Source organism: Sciurus vulgaris (genome assembly GCF_902686455.1).
Source record: "Sciurus vulgaris genome assembly, chromosome: 8".
NCBI classification, from domain to species: domain Eukaryota; kingdom Metazoa; phylum Chordata; class Mammalia; order Rodentia; family Sciuridae; genus Sciurus; species Sciurus vulgaris.
The window spans coordinates 49336587-49357056 of NC_136468.1; the positions used below are offsets into that span (position 1 = coordinate 49336587).

Here is a 20470-nt window from a genome sequence, read left to right on the forward strand (position 1 = left end):
GGACTGCCAACTTCTGAAATCAAGGATCTGCAGGCGGCGCAGCACCAGAGATCCAAGGTCTGAAAGCTGGAGCAGGGGCCACGGTCGGCAGTGGCTCTTCCGGAAGCCCCGCCCGCTGTAGAAACGGGCTCGCGCCACGCCCCCCTCCCCACGGTCCTCGTCGTTCGTGAACTACATTTCCCAGAATGCCATGCAACCCTCCTCGCAGGACACCAATAAGCGCGCAGATGACGCCATCATCCAGCGCGGTGTTTAGGCTCCTCTGATGTCGTGGCGCTTTGGGGCAAGAAGTTGATGTTGCGCGGGGCCCTGGGACTGAAGACGAGGTCCGGGTGACTTTGGCCATTTCCTACCCACGTCTCTCTCGCCCACCTTTCCCTCCTTCCTCTGGCAGGATGAGGCGTGCAGGCCTGGGTAAGAAGAGGGCTGAGGTTCGAAGTTTGGGGACCCTAGAACCAGCCGTGCTGGGAGGCATAGGGGTGTGGGAGGATCTCGACTATCTCCTGTCACTGGCATTGGGACCAGAAAGTGGGATATTTGAAGGTGATCTTTAGAGGCAATGCCGAATGGAAACACATAATTTGTCCCAGGTCCTAGGGAGTTTCTTAAGTCCAATTCAGAACCAAGTTTGGATGGTAGGTTAGAGGGAGTAGGTCGGGGGTGGGGGGTGGGTTATGTACTAGTGTCAACTTAATAGTGGAGGTTTTTAGTGTTGTCTGTCAGAGCAGTGGTTATGGAAACTGCTCAATTTCCCAAAGCCTAGTTCTGGTTTCTCTTTCGCTGCTCTAAGAGTGGGTGTTACCTGCTAAGCACACTGCTAATGATTATGTTGGTAACAGTGAGTTACAAAGGTAAATGTACGTGTCGTTATTATTCAGGTCCCTGGTATGTAAGATCTGGGTCAAAGGCGATTTTTACCTAGAACGTTTCTTACCTGAACGTGCCACTGTTAAGGCAGTAAGTAGAATGTGATAAGGTTTGTTCTTGACTTTGTGAATTAAGGAAGCCGGCATATCAAGCAGCAGGAATAAGTTAGGCCCAAGGAGATTATGGGCCCTTATGATGACACACAACTATTAAAACAGCATTTTCTGGTCCTAAGCTCTGTATTAAGAAACTTTTTTTTTTTTTAATAAAGAAAACTACTAAATCAGAGGACAGCATATTTGAGGGAAAAAACATGAAACATTTGAAAAAAAGATGTTACCATTCTTATTCATTGTAAGATGGAAAAGGGGAAAAAATAGAGTTTTCTAAAGTGTTGGCTATTTAAAGTTAGTAAGGTTGCCAGTACTGTAGACTTATACATTGATTATTAATAAATCATACTATGAGAAACAGGTTTTCATGCAATTTTTATGAATACTTGGATCATAGAAAGAAAGTGGTCCAAGCCAGGTATGGTGGCACATGCCTGTAATCCCAGCAATTTGGGAGGCTGAGGCAAAATGAATCCTGGTTGGAGGCCAGCCTCAGCAACTTAGTAAGACCATGTCTCAAAATTAACAATAATTTTAAAAAGGGACTGGGGATGTGGTTCAATGGTTAAGTATCCATGGGTTCAAGCCCTAAAAAGAGAAGAGAAAAGAAAGTGGTCCAGGTCATAAAGAGGAAAAAAACTGATTTTGAACAAACATTGTGCTATTAAATAAGCTTTAACTACATAGTCATATGTCACCTTGTTTATGCTCCCCAAAGCTTTCCAATCTAGCTGGAGTAGGACTATGTGCAAAGATAAATTATGGTACAAAAGTGGTAGCTAGACATCCAAATACCACATAAGTTCTGCAGATAATGAATGTCTCTGAGATTGCAGAGATGGATCACTATGTACTTTGCGGAAACATAGGAACTTAAACTAGACTTTGAATAGTGGAGAGAGGGAGAAGTAAGTTCTAAATGGGAGGATGACCAAAAACTTTTTTAAAAAGTATAGCACTGGAACTATAAATGATGTGTTCAAGAGATGATGATGATTAAATTAGTTTGATTGAAGTAGGGGAGTGCTGGCGACATAGCCCACCACGTAGAGTGCCTGACTCACATGCTGGAGGCCTGGGTTTGAGTCCCCAGCACTGTGGGATAGCGGAAATAACAAACAAACGAAACCATTTCTGATTGAAGTAGGGGATATGAGTGCACATTGTGGAGATTTTTGCACAAGTGCCAGGCCAAGGATTTATATTATTAGACAACTACCAGGCCAAGGGTTTATATTATTGCCCATTTGAATGTTTTTGTGCCTTGTTAAATCTCAAGAAATAGACTTGAGAAATGGTGGTTCCCAGCCCAACTGTTTATTAGAATTACCCAGGAAGTTTTTAAAAATTATTGTTACCTGGATTCCAGCTCAGACCAATTAAATTAGAATCTCATGGATAGAGTTCTCATAATCCATATATATACTTCAGCCATTCTTTTGGCAAGCAATCTCAAACTTTTGGGGCTCTGTTTTTCTCCAGCCCCAGTGCTGTAAACTTTCAGCTCTAGATCAGTCTTAAAGTGTGACTTTTTAAGAGTTAACTCAGGCCATTGAGTTCTTCTATAGAAAGGTCACACATCTGGGAGAACTGAAATCATTACAATATATTGCAGCAACCAGGTTGGTTTTATCCTCCTAGCAATCTTGAGCAGTCGTGGTCACTTTTCTTCATTATTCTCTTTACTGTTTATTTCAAATGATCACCATTCTTCACCAAGTAGCCCCTTTTCTTCCTTTACTGAGAAAATTAATGACATCATTTTTTTTAAATGTGGTTAAATAATACCCTCAACTGTGCTTTCCTGTTTCAACCCCCCAAAACACTCATGTTCGGATTTCACTAAGGCTCACTGCACCTGTTGTTTGCCTAATGAATACCAAGTTCCTTATTAAGGTGATGGGGTGGAGCCATTCCCAGAAGACAAGCACCATAGAAGGAGTACCTGAAAAGAATAGTTGATCTGATACATAGTTCCGCAAATATTTGTTGAAGAATGAATGAAATGCCACAGAACTCTCAACTAATGTTCTCCATAAGTTTTCCATCTCCTTGGACTTCAACTGTGTCCCCTTCTCCCCCTCACCTCTTGGCTCTTTCCCATTCAACTAAGAGAAAGAGATGCTGGGAAAGACCATCCATCTGCCAAGAGTTTCCCTCCCATTATGTTTTCTTCCTTTCCTTAAAGCTAGATTTCTTCAGTGGGTAGTTGATATTAATGCTTTTAAATCTTTTATTAAAACATGTTTCTAGTGAGCAGGAAATGTATACCAAATAACTTTCTATGTCAGTGCCTATTTTAGTGTCTTCTGGATAATCAGGAAGAGATTAATAAATGTGTATTGAAGTGAACTGAATGTTCTTTGTTTAAGAGAGGTAATGGAAAGAATTGTTTTGATCTCTGTTTATAAATTTTAAAAATTCACTTGGAGTATGAATATTATAGACATACGTGGTCTGCAACGCCCTCCAGGGGTCTTTTTTGGTTCTTTCCTATTAAACTTTCAGAAGTGGTTTCTGGTTTTGCTACACTAACCTTGCGACTCTGGTCCTTGCAGGTGAAGGAGTACCTCCTGGCAACTATGGGAACCATGGCTATGCTCACAGTGGGTACAGTGCCTGTGAAGAAGAGAATGAGAGACTCACTGAGAGTCTTAGAAGCAAAGTAACTGCTATAAAATCTGTAAGTATCTAGCTGGCACCGTGCACATTTTGATTGGTGTTTGTATGTGTATATCATATACTTATAAACTATATACTTTTATTGACATCATACTGAGGAATTTGGTTACTCAAATACTGTGGTTTAGCAAGGTCAAAATGCTCTCAAAATTTAGACTGTTCTTTAAGTAGGTTAGAAAATGTGACAAATCAAAAGATGGAATTTTCAATATTTTCTTAAATTCTGGCTATTTTTTTTATGGTAAAATCTAAAAAATAGTATATATTTTCTGCATTAATGTCTTAACTAGAGCTTTCCATCTTTCACCTCCAGTAGCTCTTTTCCTTTTTCTGGTCTCCTAAGGTAAAAAAATCATAGTCTTCCTTGTTTTTGCCTTTGAATGTCATTTCAGTCACTAAGTCATATGCTTTCCTGTGTTTCTATCTGTTTTCTGTTTCTCTGCTTCTAATGCTATGTTTGGTTTCCAAAGTGAGCCAGAGACAGACCCTCTTAACCTGTCTATTCTGACCTGAGCTTCATACTATTGCCACAGTCATCTTTATATTTCTTAAATTGCATTCTGTGCTCCAAGAAATCTTTGGTGCCTTCTGTGATTTACCAAATAAAGTTCACACTCTTTATCTTGTCAAAGATGGGCTCCAACTTTTCTGATTTCCCACACATGCAGAATCCACATGGGCTTTCTGCTAGACAAATGAGAGTGCTCTCTGTGTCCTGTGTATGCTGTTGCCATCCCATCCCATTTCTTTGATCACACTGACCTTTTGCCATGGTCATGCCCTTCTTCCTTATGTTGACTAACGTTGTGCTCGTCCTGAAAGACCCTCCTTTGTTGCACCCCCCAAGCTTTACCTGATCACTACATCCAAAGTAACTCTTTTCCTTTTGAACCTATTTCTGTAGCATTTATTATATAATGATTGGCTTTGGTGTTATTTCTGTGTAAAAGAAATTTACCTGAAGGAAGGGTTTTCTGTTGTACTTTATATTCCACATAGAAACTAGCATAATTCCTCATCACTGGTGTTAATTGAGTAAATTTATATTGAATAAGGAAGTACACAAAAATGTTAATAGTACATGTAATTGATTCTGCATTGCAATAAACATGTTACATGCTTCTGAAGTATTCAGTAGAAGCCCGTGTTGCCAAAACGTAATTGGTATTTCCGTACAGTCTTTGGAAAATCAAATCATATTCAGCCTGGAGACTATCATGTTCTAAAACAGAGTATTGTTTTCAAAGTCATATTAAATCAAAAGGAGTTGATCAGTGAATCTAACAATATTGTATGATGTTAATAATTTAGAAAATATGACATGTGAAAGGGCACAAGAATTAAATGGTTTATACAAAATAAAACAAAACTCTAATGTTAATAATTGAGACTTCTTATTAGAAGAAAGCTATGATGTCCTGGAAATTTCTTTCCTTGACATGAATGGCATTTGTTGAAAGTAGTTGAGTGATTTGGGCCATCTAGCTTTATAAGTTTTGATTTGCTAAATTTGTGGGGAAAGTTCATGTTCTGATCTTTAGAATCCTAAATATCATTTTATATCAGTATTATCCCACATGCTTTCCAGTTAAATTGAAAACAGTACTTATAATGGTTCACCAAGATTTTTAGTAGATTATATTTATTCAAATGTCTTGGAAGTGAAACCTTTGATGAATTTGTTGTGAAAAGTGTTAAAGATTTTGTTTTACATGGCAGCTGAATTACCTGTGCTATTATTTATATAGGCTTATGCTCTTTTCTGATAGCTTTAGGATATAGATAACACTAACATGTAAAATTTTCCCCATTTTTTTATTATATTATAATGAAAAAATATTTTAAGAATCAAAACCATCAGTTTAGACATATATTCAAAGCAATGTCATATTTCATTAGGAAAATATGAAATACTTATTTCTGGATTTGAATTGCTTACTTGGGTACTTGTATATCTTTTCAAATATACAGATAAATGCTTTTGTGTGAATAAAGTAGAGAGAAAAACATGCAAGAATAAGAGAGCAGGAGAAGAGTGCACCAAAATTAAAAGATAGATTGAATATTGCAATGAAATCAGAATGAAATAGAAATTGTCCATAATTACAAGTAGAAAGTTTAAATTTATTTTTCGTTAATTTCAGTGGACAAAGTATGAGAAAAGGGTGCACTGTATATTTCTAGAATACAGTTAAATTTGAGAAAAAGTATATGCTTAGGATAGCATTACTATTTTTACTTTATGATAATTGAGTACCTTTATATGAGTAGTAATGTGTATGCTTTCTTCTTTACAGCTTTCCATTGAAATAGGCCATGAAGTTAAAAATCAGAATAAGCTATTAGCTGAAATGGTAAGTGGTTATGATTTTAATTTTAAGAAATTTGATTTAATATTCTCAAATTTAGTCTGTTAATCAGGAATAATATTTTAAGTTTTATCCATTTTGAAAGAGATCTAGAGATTATAAATTCTAGATTTCCCATCCATTTGTATCTAATCAGTTTGTTATAGTTATGATTTTTTTTTTGTATTTTCATCTTACAAATATATAATTAGGAAGAGAGGTGGAAACTAATGTATCTTTAACCCTGTGTTTAGAAAAAGTATTAAAGACCCAAGCTTTGAGTGGTCTTAGAAATTTCAATGGGTAAAAACAACTGGTAATTTATTAACCACACAATCAAAAAGCACTTTATATCCAACCTACCAAATGTTTTCCACTTAATGGAAACTTATTTATTTTGCTCAAATTTCCTAAGGCTCACTACTGAACAAAGTCCTCATAGATCTGAATAGCCCAGAACCCTTTATCTCTTTTCTAAACAGGCACAGCAACATATATCTTTTCTTATTAGAGCCTTCTTTTATTTGTTAATGTTTACTTTGGATGTCAAACTTCTCTGGACTTTCCCTTGTTTCTCCATATGATTTTAAAATTGTACTTTTCAAAAATCAGTATGACATTGAAAGCAGTGTTCTTTCTAAGCTTTGTACTAGAATCACCTAGTGAATTCCTTGTAAATGCATATCCCTATCTCTCCCTCTAAGTCAACTGCTTCAAAATTTTAAGGGGAGGAAACTAGGTATGTGTATTTTGTAAAGAGCATCACAGGTGATCCTGATGCATAACTCCAGTGAAGAGCCATAAGTATTTAGTGCATAAGCTACATGGATACTGAGCTATGCAAAGTCTTTTCATTATGTCAGTGATTTTTCATCTGAGGACATTGAGATTTCAGTGGAAGTGTAAGATTTCTAATCCACACCTAGTCTTAAGGACTTTTCCAGCAATAGAAAAAGTGGTTTTTCTTCACACATATTTATAGTCCTTACCACATCCTCTTCCCTATACATGATATTCTCTTTTAACATTTAGTAGACTCCACTGTACTTCAAAGTCAGCTATGTAAACAAAAGAATCTTAACTGCTAACCATATTAAATTTTAATATTTATCCACTTACCATATTAAACTTTGAATGCTTTCCTCCTCTGGGTAGCAGTTACCTATTTGACCCTGGAAAGCAATGCTACAGTGAATGATGGGGAAAATCCTGTAAGATAGTGCACAAATTCTTGTTAAGTGTTTCTAACAATGTTTGTCTTATTGTTAGTGATATTTAATCCACATAATTGAAAGAAGACCTAAATAGTTTTGAATTTTTTAATTACTCTGTGGGACTTAAAGAAATGTCTACTGGATAATGAAAGAGCTTTTTATTCATTGAGAGAACTGCTTTATTTTGCATGGAGTAATCAGGCTGATTATCCAGAGTTATAAACAAGCTCTGAATTGTTTAAACACAAAAACCGTCAATGAAAATATACACTAATAACAGTGTATTTAGTTACTTGAATGTGCACATGTAGAATAATAGAATCTAACTATTTTTCTCTCTCCTCTCATAGGATTCCCAATTTGATTCTACAACTGGATTTCTAGGTAAAACCATGGGAAAACTGAAGATTTTATCCAGAGGGAGCCAAACCAAGCTGCTGTGCTATATGATGTTGTTTTCATTGTTTGTCTTTTTTGTCATTTATGGGATTATTAAACTGAGGTGATGCAAGTAAGTGTGAGTTTGGAATTTGTTCCAGTTAATAGTATGGAGTGCCACTTTGATAAAAATCAACATCGAAACATTCCTAATTTTGAAATATTATGGCTTTTTCCATTGAAGATTACTGAATTTTGCTTGTTTTATAAATCACATTAGGTAATACAGTGCTCTTTGAATACTGTTTCTTATTGACTCATTTTAACCCCTATTTTCAGGGGTATTGATATGGCCTGGAATCAGTGGGCTCTACCAACTTTTTTTCCCCATTGTTTGCTAATTATCAGATTAATATCCTGTTGTTACCATAAATGGAGGTTTATATTCCATGTAAGGAAACTAGTGGGAGAGTAATAGAATGCCTACAGAGCCTGATTCCCAGTTCATAGTGAGCCAGTCTATGATGGGATGATAATTGTGTGTTTCTCAGCTGCATCATTTGGGGTGGTGTACACCCTCTTCCTCCTTCATTTGGTTACAATTGGAGACTAAGTTCTTTTTACCTATAGTCTTCTTAATTTTTGGTCAAATGACTCTTCTTCCCTTTTTGTCCAAAGAACTTCCCTCCTTAATAAAGCTTTGTAATTGGGCATATGTCTGGTCGGGCCTAATCTACCTGTGTATCAGCATAGTTATTGTTTTATATTAATATAAATTCCATTGACTTAGTTTATAGTAGTTTTATGCTTTTAGCTACTTATGTAGGCCATTATCATTGTGACAGAATAATGTGAAGTTAAGTAATTGCTGAGCTCTGGGTAGAAATAAAATGTTCAAGAAAATTGTCTCTGTTTTATTATGTGCTTAAAACATTGAAAGTACTCAGCATTGAACTTGGAGTTAAAGGAATTGTTTTAATCCAGTGTATTTGTTTATAGAAAGCAAAATACAAAGGTGGATTTTTGGGTGCAAAAGAAATACTAAAATATTGTAAAATGCTCTGTATTGCTACCACTTTGGAGGTTCAAAAAATAAATTTTGTATTGAAATATATTAATTGATTTGGATGCTTCTTTAAATCTCTTTTATGGTCTTGATGACCTGAGAAATGGTTATAACAACTCAGATTCTAAACAAAATCAAGCAATTAATATTGTATTATGTCAGAACTTGCTTGAAACACAAGGCAAATCTTGGCTGCAGTTTCCAAGATCTCTTAATTCTTTTTGTTTTTACTTATGAATGTGTCCGTTTTGGTTTTACTGTTTTCAATTCTTTTTATTCCTCATTACCTATCAATTTGAGCCTTATTTTTTTCTGACTGCATTTGTCATCATTTGGACCTCTATTTCCCTGTTAAAACCCCAGACTGAGAGGGGTTAAGTGACTTAAGCAGGGCTGAGAGTGGGATGGAGACAACTGGTTTGAGTTAGATGACTTGCATTCAGATCTCCATCCCTTTAGTTGCTCAGTTGCTCCGTGCTCAGACCTTGGTTTCTTCATCACATCCTATTTTATCGATTGTTGTGAGAAGTAGATGAGATAATGTAGTGGAAAGTGATAATCAATCCATAATCATTTCCACACTTAATACATGCTAGTACTCACTATCATTAACAGAAATTAAATGTCAGAAAGGGGAGTTATTTTAAGGGCAAGATAATAGGTTGGTTTTAGGCTTTGAATTACTCAAGTGAGTTATTTCTGTCAGGCAATTGGAGCATGACTCATTGGTTCAAGAAAATTTTAACTGTTCTCTCTGACAATAATGTTATACCAGAACTCAGGGAATAGTCAAATCTGTCAATAATCGAATTTGCAAAAAATGAGATGAAGAGAAAGCCAAAGAAAATTATTGGAAGATGAAACCACAGGAAAATCCCCAAAGGAATGGAAAAGATCAAAGTCTTAGGAAAACCAGTGATGTCAAAAGAAGGGTGAACTTCAGTATTAAAATTTGTCTATTTTATGGAAATGCAAAGTATTTCCATTTAAAGTTAGATATTATCAGGTAGGGAGGTAGAGATTTCAAGAAAAGGGGCTTGGAGTGATGGAAAAGCAATTCTTATTACTGCAAGGGTTCATTTCTTATTTTGATTTTTTTTTTTTTAAGAACTACATAAAACTTGGTCTTTCATATCACTCCTCCATATCATTGTGTTTGCTGAGATTCTGTTAGGCAGGGAACTCCTTTGGAAGCACTGGCATGTCTCTGCTCCAAGATGGATCCTTCTGCCAGCATTGTTTCTTCTGCTTAGGGACTCCCTGGAAAAAGTATTCCCAGAAATAAATTTGGGGGAAATATCAAATATGAAAAAGTTCTAATCCTTTAAGCATTTATAAGCCCATTGCTAATTCTGTAAAGGACTATTGCCCTAGGTTTCTGAGAAGTTGATTGTAATAATTGAATAGATAAAATATTCACATGTTTTTTCAAGCATTAAGCTTGCAGGTGTTTGAGTCCTGAATGGAGCACTATATATTCTGTATTTTAAATAGTAAAACAAATTCATAAAACAATTCATAAAAATTGCAGATGTCCAGGTTTTCCAGAAACATCTAGTCACTTCATTTCACTAGGAGTTAGTCCTTGGAAGTGTGCCAAACACAATTGCAAATAATTGAATCCCAGGCATAGTTTCCTACAATGAGAAAAGGGAGAATTGCACATATTATTGATAGAATAAATTAGCATTCGAGTTAATTCTTTGATATTACTTGAGCTGATAATAGATGTTAAATCTAAGATAAATATGCAATATTTTAGGTATCAGAACTTTGAAGCACTTGCATCCATAAAGAGGTCTGGTTCTATAAGATAAACTTGTTTTCCTAATTTTCTTCAGTGTTCTTTGATTTCAAATTAAATATATTGAATTCGCTTCTTTGAGAGTAAGTTGAAAAAGTGCTTAGTTTAGGTTCATTTATTTAGTAAATGGTGTCATCAAGCCATACTGATGAATGAACTTCAACAATTTACTTGGAAGTAGAATAGCATTGTGGGAAAGACTGAAAGCTATTGTCTGCACACAAAGCCTGGCCTCACCATTCATGTTCTGACTTTGGGCTGATAACCTCTCCATCCCAGTAACTCTGAAAAACAGGAATAAAAATTGTGTAAAGATAGTGGTAATATAGTCATGAACATTATGATAAATGAAATAATACTTGAAAAGACTTAGAATGGATGCTCAGTGATAGCTGTTGTCAGTCTGGGTTGGGGTACTTGGGAATTCTAATCTTTTACAACAGCCTGCACACAGCAGCTGGAATTTTGGCTGCATTCTCCTCTCAGTACACTGCCAGAAATGAAAACAGCTGTATGTCTTTTCTAGGAAAGGTTCATAATTTCTGGATTTTTATTCATCTAGGTTGTGTGTGTGTGTGTGTGTGTGTGTGTGTGTGTGTGTGTCCTAAACAATCTAATGGAATTATTTTTTTAAGACCTACATTTTTTAAGCTTATTGGACTTGTTTGGGTTATTATAATGAGACCAACAGAGCTTTCAACTTTCTGGAAGCAGAGGTTTGAAGGGAGAGAAAGTTTTCTATCTCTGGAGGTATCTATTATCCATTGTTATGGCATATATTAGGGTCTTTCTCCAGTATATGTATTTTGTTCCGAACAATATTTTATCCTTGCACTAGTATCCTGCCATTAATTATTGTGGTTTCATAGTGTTTTAGCAGCCAACAGATATTCCTCTCTATTTGATCTGTCTGATGAACATATTTGATAATATTTTAATAAACCATAGTTACTTTTGATAAGAATCACATTAAAATTCTGTTATCTGCTTTGGGGGGACAAAAAGCTTCTCAAACATTTTCATAATTGAAATGTTGGATTTTTACTCTGAGCTAACTTAATTTCACTTCATTGTATATTTATATTCATTCAATGGTATAGTGGTAAACCAGTTCTCAGAGTGGGTGAGGGGTCTGGAAGAGCCCTGATCTGTAGTAATTTTATATTTCCCTGGTATAAATACACCACACTTGATTTCAAGCACCAAAGTGACATCCTTGGAGGCAACATTGTGAAAGTCCATGTACAATTAATTGGCTCTCATGAGCTGGTACAGACTAGCTCCACTATACCCTTGTTGTGTTGATGATTGATAGTCTTTTTAAAAAAGATATGGAAGATATTTGTTCCCCTAATAAATTATAATAAGAATTCAATAAATTGTAATAGATAGAACTCAAGAGACATGAAATTAAACAGATAAATTAACTTAAGAATAATGTTTTCCAAAGGTAAGGGGCACTTAGAAGTTGATTTGTACATTTCATATGCCAACTTTTTCTCAATTTGTATGTGTAAACTGTTGCTACATTTATTGACCTTCCCTGTCCTGGTGGTTCAAATACTATGTAATAACAATATAAGAAAAAGGTGGGGGGTTATTGGTATTTTGGTTTTCTTCATGCATTTTCCTCTTGTCAAATGTTTAAACATTCTTGCAGGATCATTCTATGAATTTTATACTGAAGTAGGACAGAAGAGGCTGAGCACCTAGAGATTTTTCCCAAGAAGCAGTTTTATTGGCTGCAGGATTCAGAGGGGGCTATCACCTAAAAATTTTTCCTCTGAATGATGAGTCTAGAAATTCCTTGAACTTTATATGGGGGGGCGGGGTTGGTAGGCTAAGAGGTTCACATGACAAGTGCTTTTTAATCCATCCTCTAGGCCAGACAGAAGTTTCATAAGTTTTTGGTTTTGGTTTTGGTTTTGGTTTTTGCAAACCTGGCATTTACAAAAAGAGGAAACTACCTACCACAATGCCCTTCTGCAGAAGTTTTTGCTGATAAAAAAGTTTTCTGAAAGGCTAAGAGGAACTTACATGCCACACATATGATGGGGGTTTCTGCTTAATTATGGTAAGGGTCTTCTGGGTGGGGTGTCTCTAGCCTGCTGCAATACAGCTTTTTCTGTGCATATCCTTATTTCTGTAATTGTCTTGGCCAAGGAGTTCAACTACACACAAAACTATTCACCCTTTTAAAAGAACTTTTCACCAGTCCTTCAAAAAGGACTACAGTAAAAACTGAAGAGATGTGCTGGTGCCAAGTCCAAGCCTACCTTTCGTCAATCTTCAAAATGAACAGTTAGAAATATACATAAAATGTTTTTGACAAAACAAATCTAATTTTAGTGTGAGACTTTAAAATTTATAGAAGCTCAGTAATCCATTTATAACTTTAGTAACTAAAAGGATAATTCAAATATAATGACATTATCTGTTTTAAATCTAAGTACGAAGTCTTTATGGCACTTAAAAACTAATGCTTAATTTTTAAAAAACTAATTATTTCAACTTGTAAAATTTCAACAAGCATCAGTGTTCTACATTTGAATATAAAAAAGTTTCTACTGTGTTTTTTTTCCAAGTATCTGTGATCACTGTGATTCATGTGAATGTCGACTACTGAATCTGGCTTTATTAGTATTTTGAATTCTTTGATATCTACAATGAATTTTGAAATGAGCAAAGAAAAATAATAAAACAGCATTTAGAAAGTGTATAAAAAGCAAATGTTAGTATATAATAGAAAAACCTTTTTAGGTCATCAATTTATATTTGAAAAGAATATAATTATTCTTTCTCAATTTTATCTCATTGATTGATAAATAGTCCTAGAACCTGGTACTAATTAAGCTTTCTGCATTATTTAATAATCTATTTGCTTTAAAGCACATAAGATAAACTTTCTTTCAAGGAAACTTGGAGCATTAGTATTATGTGAGAAGATTTTTAGAAATTTTCAGCGTTAACTATTTCAGAAAAAAATATTGGGTTAACAGCATATATTTGCATATAGATAACAGTTTAATTTCACTTCATACATTTATATTTAAATTATCTTAAATTGTTATAAAATGTAATGGCAAATGGTTTGTTGACAAACACACAAAACAAGTGTAAATGTATTATGATGGCATCTGTTACAGAGAATATCATGCTAAGTGAAATAAGCCAATCCCCAGAAACCAAAGGCTGAATGTTCTTTCTGATAGGCAGATACTAATTCACAATAAGGGGGCAGGACTCTAGCAAATAATAGAGTTACTTTAGATTAGGTAGAGGGAGTTGAAGGGACGAGTAAGGGTATGGGGGTAGGAAGGATAGTAGAAGGAAACAGACAATTTTACCTCATGTACATCTATGCCTGCTTGTGATCCTACAACATGCACAATCAGAAAAATGAGAAATTATACTCCATTTATGTATGATATATCAAAATGCATAAATGCACTCTACTGTCATGTATAACTAATTAGAACAAATAAAAAATTAATTTAAAAAATCTTGGAAAGCTTTCTTGTGGTATTCAATGCGGATTCATGACATTTTCATGAAGATGTCCATAACACATGTTCTATCAATCCCTTTGACACTACCTACACAAAACATTCCAAAAGCAGTCAGAGGCGAAGGCTCTGGAGTCTAATTAGCCTGAAAGTTTTCAAATTCACTCCATCCTAAAGATTCTAGGAAATTTCATGTTTTTGTTAATTCCATAAACACTTATTAAGTTTCAGACAATGTTCAGGATACAAAAGTAAGAACACGTCCTCGCCTCTGAGCACTTCAAAATTTATCTCTGCCTTTGGGAAGTGCTAGTTTGACTTGTAAGTGGGCTAGAAAACTTCTAACAAAAATTATTCTGAGCCTTTTGTAATCAATCAAATCTAGCTTATCAGAAAATCTCTTCTGAGGTGAAAGGATTTTGCTAGAAAGAAAGAGATTGCATGCTGCCTTGAAATGGGTGGAGTTTTTTAGCCTATCCTACCATTTTATGCTCAAGCTTAAAATTCTTCTTGATTTTGAAGAGCCAGCTAATTTAATGGAAGAGTTTAATGTTATTTTAAAATATAGTATGAAGCTATTAATAGCCTTTGATAATCTTGAAAGATCAAAGCTCTTAAAATTAGTAATGTCATATCCATTGTATTATATGAAGATAAAAAGAGGAACATAAAAATTCATAGACCCCAGATGCAATTAGACTTCAGAACTATAAAAGGTCATTAGTGAAATAACTTGGGAAATCTGAATGAAATCTAGTTTATTAATAGCATTGTACAGGTGTTAATTTCTTAGTTTTAAAAATGTACCATGATTGTGCAAAATGTTAACAGAAGAGAAACTAAATGAAGGGTAATAGTGGAACTCTGTTCTATTTTTGCAATTCTTATATAAATTTTAAATATTTTGAAATCTGTAGAAGAATAATGAATATCTCAAGTTATTTTGAAAGTTCTTTAGCTTTTCTCATGTCTTAGCATATTTGTAAGAGAGATCAGTTGAGAGTATCTGGAGTTGGCCAGATAGGCACTATCAGGACTTACTTTATCTTAATGAAAAACATACAAGTATAGGCTTCCAGTGTCTCTTTCAAAGCTGAAATGTCCCACTCTTTGTGATGTTTAGAGACAAAGTGCATAATTCCACATAAAAATAGAGCTGGGGGATCCATAGATGTTTATTCCCCCAGCGCTTCTCAATATCCATCAATACATCCATCATGGTCAGATGCTGGTAAATGGAGATAGATCTGGAGATTATCATGCTGTGTGAAGTCAGTTTTACCAAAAAATTAAAGGCCAAATATTTCCTCTGTTAAGTGGAAGCTAACCCACAATAAGGGGGGGTTGGTGAAGGGAAGAATAGAAGTGCAATGGATAGACAAAGGGAATGGAGGGGAAGGAGAGGGATAAGCAAAGGAAAGACAATGGAATGAAACTGACAGTTTTCCTATGTACACATGTGAAATAGCACAGGGAATCCCACCTCTGTGTCCTTCCGTAAGAAGGGAACTCTAACTAGTATAAGATATATTCCATTCTTGTATAATTAGATCAGAATAGATTCTGCTGTCATGTATAACTAAAAAGAACCAATGATTTAAAAAATTAAACTCTTTTAATAATCAATGGATTATCTTCTACCTTCTTGCTTGAAAGATACATGAATCTGTAAATGGTGTTTTTCAGTCAGTTCCATTAAACTCTACTTTGCCTTTACTTCTTATGACTTAATAATTTAAATCTAATATTAAGTTATTTCTAAAATAGCTTTTAGAATCACAGAGAGAGCTTTTTAAGAGAGACCAATGGGGATATAAAAAACATTACTTTTTTTGATTGCACAGTGTTGCATCTTCGAAAGTGCCACAGAATGATATCTTTCCACAGGCTCAGTAGGAACTGAGCACCAAGAACATGATATGTTTATGATATTAGTTAAAAACTGGAAACACACAAAAGTTTGCTTTGTACTTACAAACTGTCATATAAAGCAACAGATGTTGCCAGGTACCATATTATGAAATTTGCCACAAGTGAGATATGACAAAATTCAAAGATTTGTCCAGCTACTCTTTTACACACAGTGTATCTGAACTTATCTTTGAGCATCATTAACAAACTGCCATAGGGTAGTTTCTCAGTTCAACTTCTATTCATATGTATTGATATATATGTTCATACCCTAGCCCTACCCCAAACTTAGTCCTAACCTTAATACTACCCCAAACCTAAACCTACTTAATATAAGACCATATATAGTCATATGAATATTCATATGAATTTAACATGTATATTTGTATGTTCACATATATATTGATAAATATATTCATGTATATTAACTTATATATTCATACCCTATCTTTAAAGCAAACCATAAACATATACCTAAATAAAAACATATGTATATATGAAACCACATATATTTATATAGGTTTCCATATATATTTTTACATATATATTCATATATACTCATATTAATATATATACTTATGTTTATTCATATCATAAATCCAACACTAGTCCTAAACTTAGTTCAAACTCTAACATTACCACTCATGATAAGAATTTATATATAAAACATATGTTTATATGGATATTCTTATATATTTTGACATGTATATTTATATATTCACATTTAAGTTCATATGTATATTTATATATTTAAGCCCAATCTTTAAACCAAATGTAATCATACACCTAACATTAAGCCTATCCATATTAGATCCATATATATTCATATAGGACTTTCAAATATATATTTACATGCATATATTCATATATGTTGATATATATGTTCACACCCTAACCCTAACCTTACCCCTACCCCTAAACTTACTGAAACCTAATGCTAACCCTAACTTATTTATATATAAAATCATATGTATTTGTATGAATATGATACACATTGAGTTATTTTCATGTATTCACATATATTCATATTTATATTTATACATATTCAATTATATATTCATATCATAATTTTAAAATGAACTATAAACATAAACATAATCCTAAAATTATCCATATATGAAAACATTAATATATGTAGATATTATATGTATTTTCACATAATAGACAAATATATTCATATATATTGATATATATGTACATACCCTAACTATAAACCTACCCATAAATTTGTCCTAACCTAACACTTTCACAAACCATAAATGAATTTATATAAACCATACATGTTTATATGAATTATTCATATATATTTTCACATATATGTTTATATATTCACATGTAAATTCATATATATTTATATGTATTGATTCACTGTCTTTAAACCAAAACATAATCATACACCTTACCTTAACCCTCTCCATATATGATACCATATATAATTTGTATGTTCACATATATATTGATAAACATATTTCAAACATATCTCATATATATACTCATATATCTTGAAATATGATCATACCCTAACTCTAACCCTATCCCGAACCCAAACTTGGTCCTAACCCTAACACTACCTCTAAACTTCAAACATCTTGCATATAAAACCATATATTTATATGAATATTGGTACATATTGACATGTATGTTTCTGTATTCACATATATTCACATATAGCTACATATTCTTTTATATATTCACTGGATAGATCCTCCAAACAAAAATTGAATAAAGAAACCATAGATCTCAATAACACAATCAACAATTTAGACTTAACCGACTTATATAGAATATACCATCCAACAAAGAACGAATACACTTTCTTCTCAGCAGCACATGGATCCTTCTCTAAAATAGACCATATTTTATGCCACAAAGGTACTGTTAGCAAATACAAGAAGATAGAGATACTACCTTGTATTCTATCAGATCATAATGGACTGAAATTAGAAATAAATGACAGAATAAAAAACAGAAACTTCTCCAATACCTGGAGATTAAATAATTATATGATGAATGGATAACAGAAGACATCAGGAGGGAAATAAAAAATTCTTAGAAGTAAACGAGAACAAAGACACATCATATTAAAATCTCTGGGACACTATGAAAGCAGTACTTAGAGGAAGATTTATTTCATGGGGTGCATTCAACAAAAGAAGTAGAAATCAACAAATAAACGACTTAACACTACAGCTCAAAGCCCTAGAAAAAGAAGAGCAGACCAACACCAAAAGTAGTAGAAGATAGGAAATAGCTAAAATCAGAGCCCACGAAATTGAAACAAAAGAAACAATCGGAAAAATTAACAAAATAAATAGTTGGTTCTTTGAAAAAATAAACAAAATTGATAAACCCTTAGCCACACTAACAAAGAGAAAGAGGGAGAAAACTCAAATTAATAAAATTCGGAATGAACAAGGAAATATCACAACAGACACGAGTGAAATACAAAACATAATTAGAAGCTATTTTGAAAATCTATACTCCAACAAAACACAAAACCTCGAAGACATCAACAAGTTTCTAGAGACATATGAATTACCTAAACTGAAGGAGGAGGACATACACAACTTAAATAAATCAATTTCAAGCAATGAAATGGAAGAGGTCATCAAAATCCTACCAACAAAGAAAAGTCTGGGACCAGATGGGTTCTCAGCCGAGTTCTACAAAACCTTTAAAGAAGAGCTCATTCCAATACTCCTCAAAGTATTCCATGAAATAGAAGAGGAGGGAACCCTCCCAAACTCATTCTATGAAGCCAATATCACCCTGATACCTAAACCAGAGAGAGACTCATCAAGGAAAGAAAATTTCAGACCAATATCCTTAATGAACATCGACACAAAAATTCTCAACAAAATTTTAGCAAATCGCATACAAAACTATATTAAAAAGATAGTGCACCACGATCAAGTGGGTTTTATCCCAGGGATGCAAGGTTGGTTCAACATCTAGAAATCAATAAATGTCATTCACCATATCAACAGACTAAAAGTTAAGAATCACATGATTATTTCAATAGATGCAGAAAAAGCATTTGATAAAATACAGCATCCCTTCATGCTCAAAACACTAGAAAAAATTGAGATAGTGGGAACATTCCTTAACATTGTAAAGGCCATTTATGCTAAGCCCATGGCCAATATCATTCTAAATGGCGAAACACTGAAAGCATTCCCCCTAAAAACTGGAACAAGGCAGGGATGCCCTCTTTCACCACTTTTATTCAACATTGTTCTTGAGACTCTAGTCAGAGCAATTAGACAAACCAAAGAAATTAAAGGGATACAAATTGGAAAAGAAGAACTCAAACTATCCCTGTTAACTGATGACATGATTATATATTTAGAGGAACCTAGAAATTCCACCAGAAAACTCTTAGAACTCATAAGTGAATTCAGTAAAGTAGCAGGTTACAAGATCAATGCTCATAAATCCAATGCATTTTTATACATAAGTGATGAATCTTCAGAAAGAGAAGTTAGGAAAACTACCCCATTCACAATAGCATGGAAAAAAACAAAATACTTGGGAATCAATCTCACAAAAGAGGTGAAAGACCTCTACAATGAGAACTACAGAACACTAAAGAAAGAAATTAAAGAAAACCTTAGAAGATGGAAAGATCTCCCATGTTCTTGGATAGGAAGAATTAATATTGTCAAAATGCCCATAATACCAAAAGTGCTATACAGATTCTATGCAATTCCAATTAAAATCCCAATGATGTACCTTACAGAAATAGAGCAAGCAATTATGAAATTCACCTGGAAGAACAAGAAACCCAGAATAGCTAAAGCAATCCTCAGTAGAAAGAGCTAAGCAGCGGGTATTGCAATACCAGATCTTCAACTCTATTACAAAGCAATAATAACAAAAACGGCATGGTATTGGTACCAAAATAGACAGGTAGATCAATGGTACAGAATAGAGGACATGGACACAAACCCAAATAAATACAATTTTCTCATATTAGACAAAGGGACCAAAAATATGCAATGGAGAAAAGATAGCCTCTTCAACAAATGGTGCTGGGAAAACTGGAAAACCATATGCAACAGAATGAAATTAAACCCCTATCTCTCACCCTGCACAAAACTCAACTCAAAATAGATCAAGGACCTCAAAATCAGACCAGAGACCCTGCATCTTATAGAAAAAGTAGGTCCAAATCTTCACCTTGTTGGCTTAGGAACAGACTTCCTTAACAGGACTCCCATAGCACAAGAAATAAAAGCAAGAATCAACAACTGGGATAGATTCAAACTAAAAAGCTTTCTCTCAGCAAAGGAAACTATCAGCAATGTGAAGAGAGAGCCTACAGAGTGGGAGAATATCTTTGCCACTCATACTTCAGATAGAGCACTAATTTCCAGAATCTATAAAGAACTCAAAAAACTCTACACCAAGAATACAAATAACCCAATCAACAAATGGGCTAAGGAAATGAACAGACAATTCACAGAAGAAGATCTACAAGCAATCAATAGATATATGAAAAAATGTTCACCATCTTTAGTAATAAGAGAAATGCAAATCAAAACTACCCTAAGATTCCATCTCACCCCAATTAGAATGGCG

At 34.1% G+C, this 20470-nt stretch overlaps 1 protein-coding gene across 1 annotated transcript; it reads left to right on the forward strand.

Moving 5' to 3' along the window:
- Positions 1-239: 239 nt before the first annotated feature.
- Positions 240-8716, forward strand: BET1 (Bet1 golgi vesicular membrane trafficking protein). The gene is made up of 4 exons (XM_079151500.1): positions 240-414; positions 3539-3663; positions 5960-6016; positions 7575-8716. Exons 1-4 carry the CDS (start codon positions 396-398, stop codon positions 7728-7730), a joined length of 357 nt encoding a protein of 118 aa, XP_079007626.1. The 5' UTR covers positions 240-395; the 3' UTR covers positions 7731-8716.
- The last annotated feature ends 11754 nt before the right edge of the window (positions 8717-20470 follow it).

Coding starts and splice junctions, on each gene's coding strand:
- BET1 (XM_079151500.1), top strand. Junction 3,664..5,959: donor AAGTAACTGCTATAAAATCT/GTAAGTATCTAG, acceptor TCTTCTTTACAG/CTTTCCATTGAAATAGGCCA. Junction 6,017..7,574: donor ATAAGCTATTAGCTGAAATG/GTAAGTGGTTAT, acceptor CTCCTCTCATAG/GATTCCCAATTTGATTCTAC.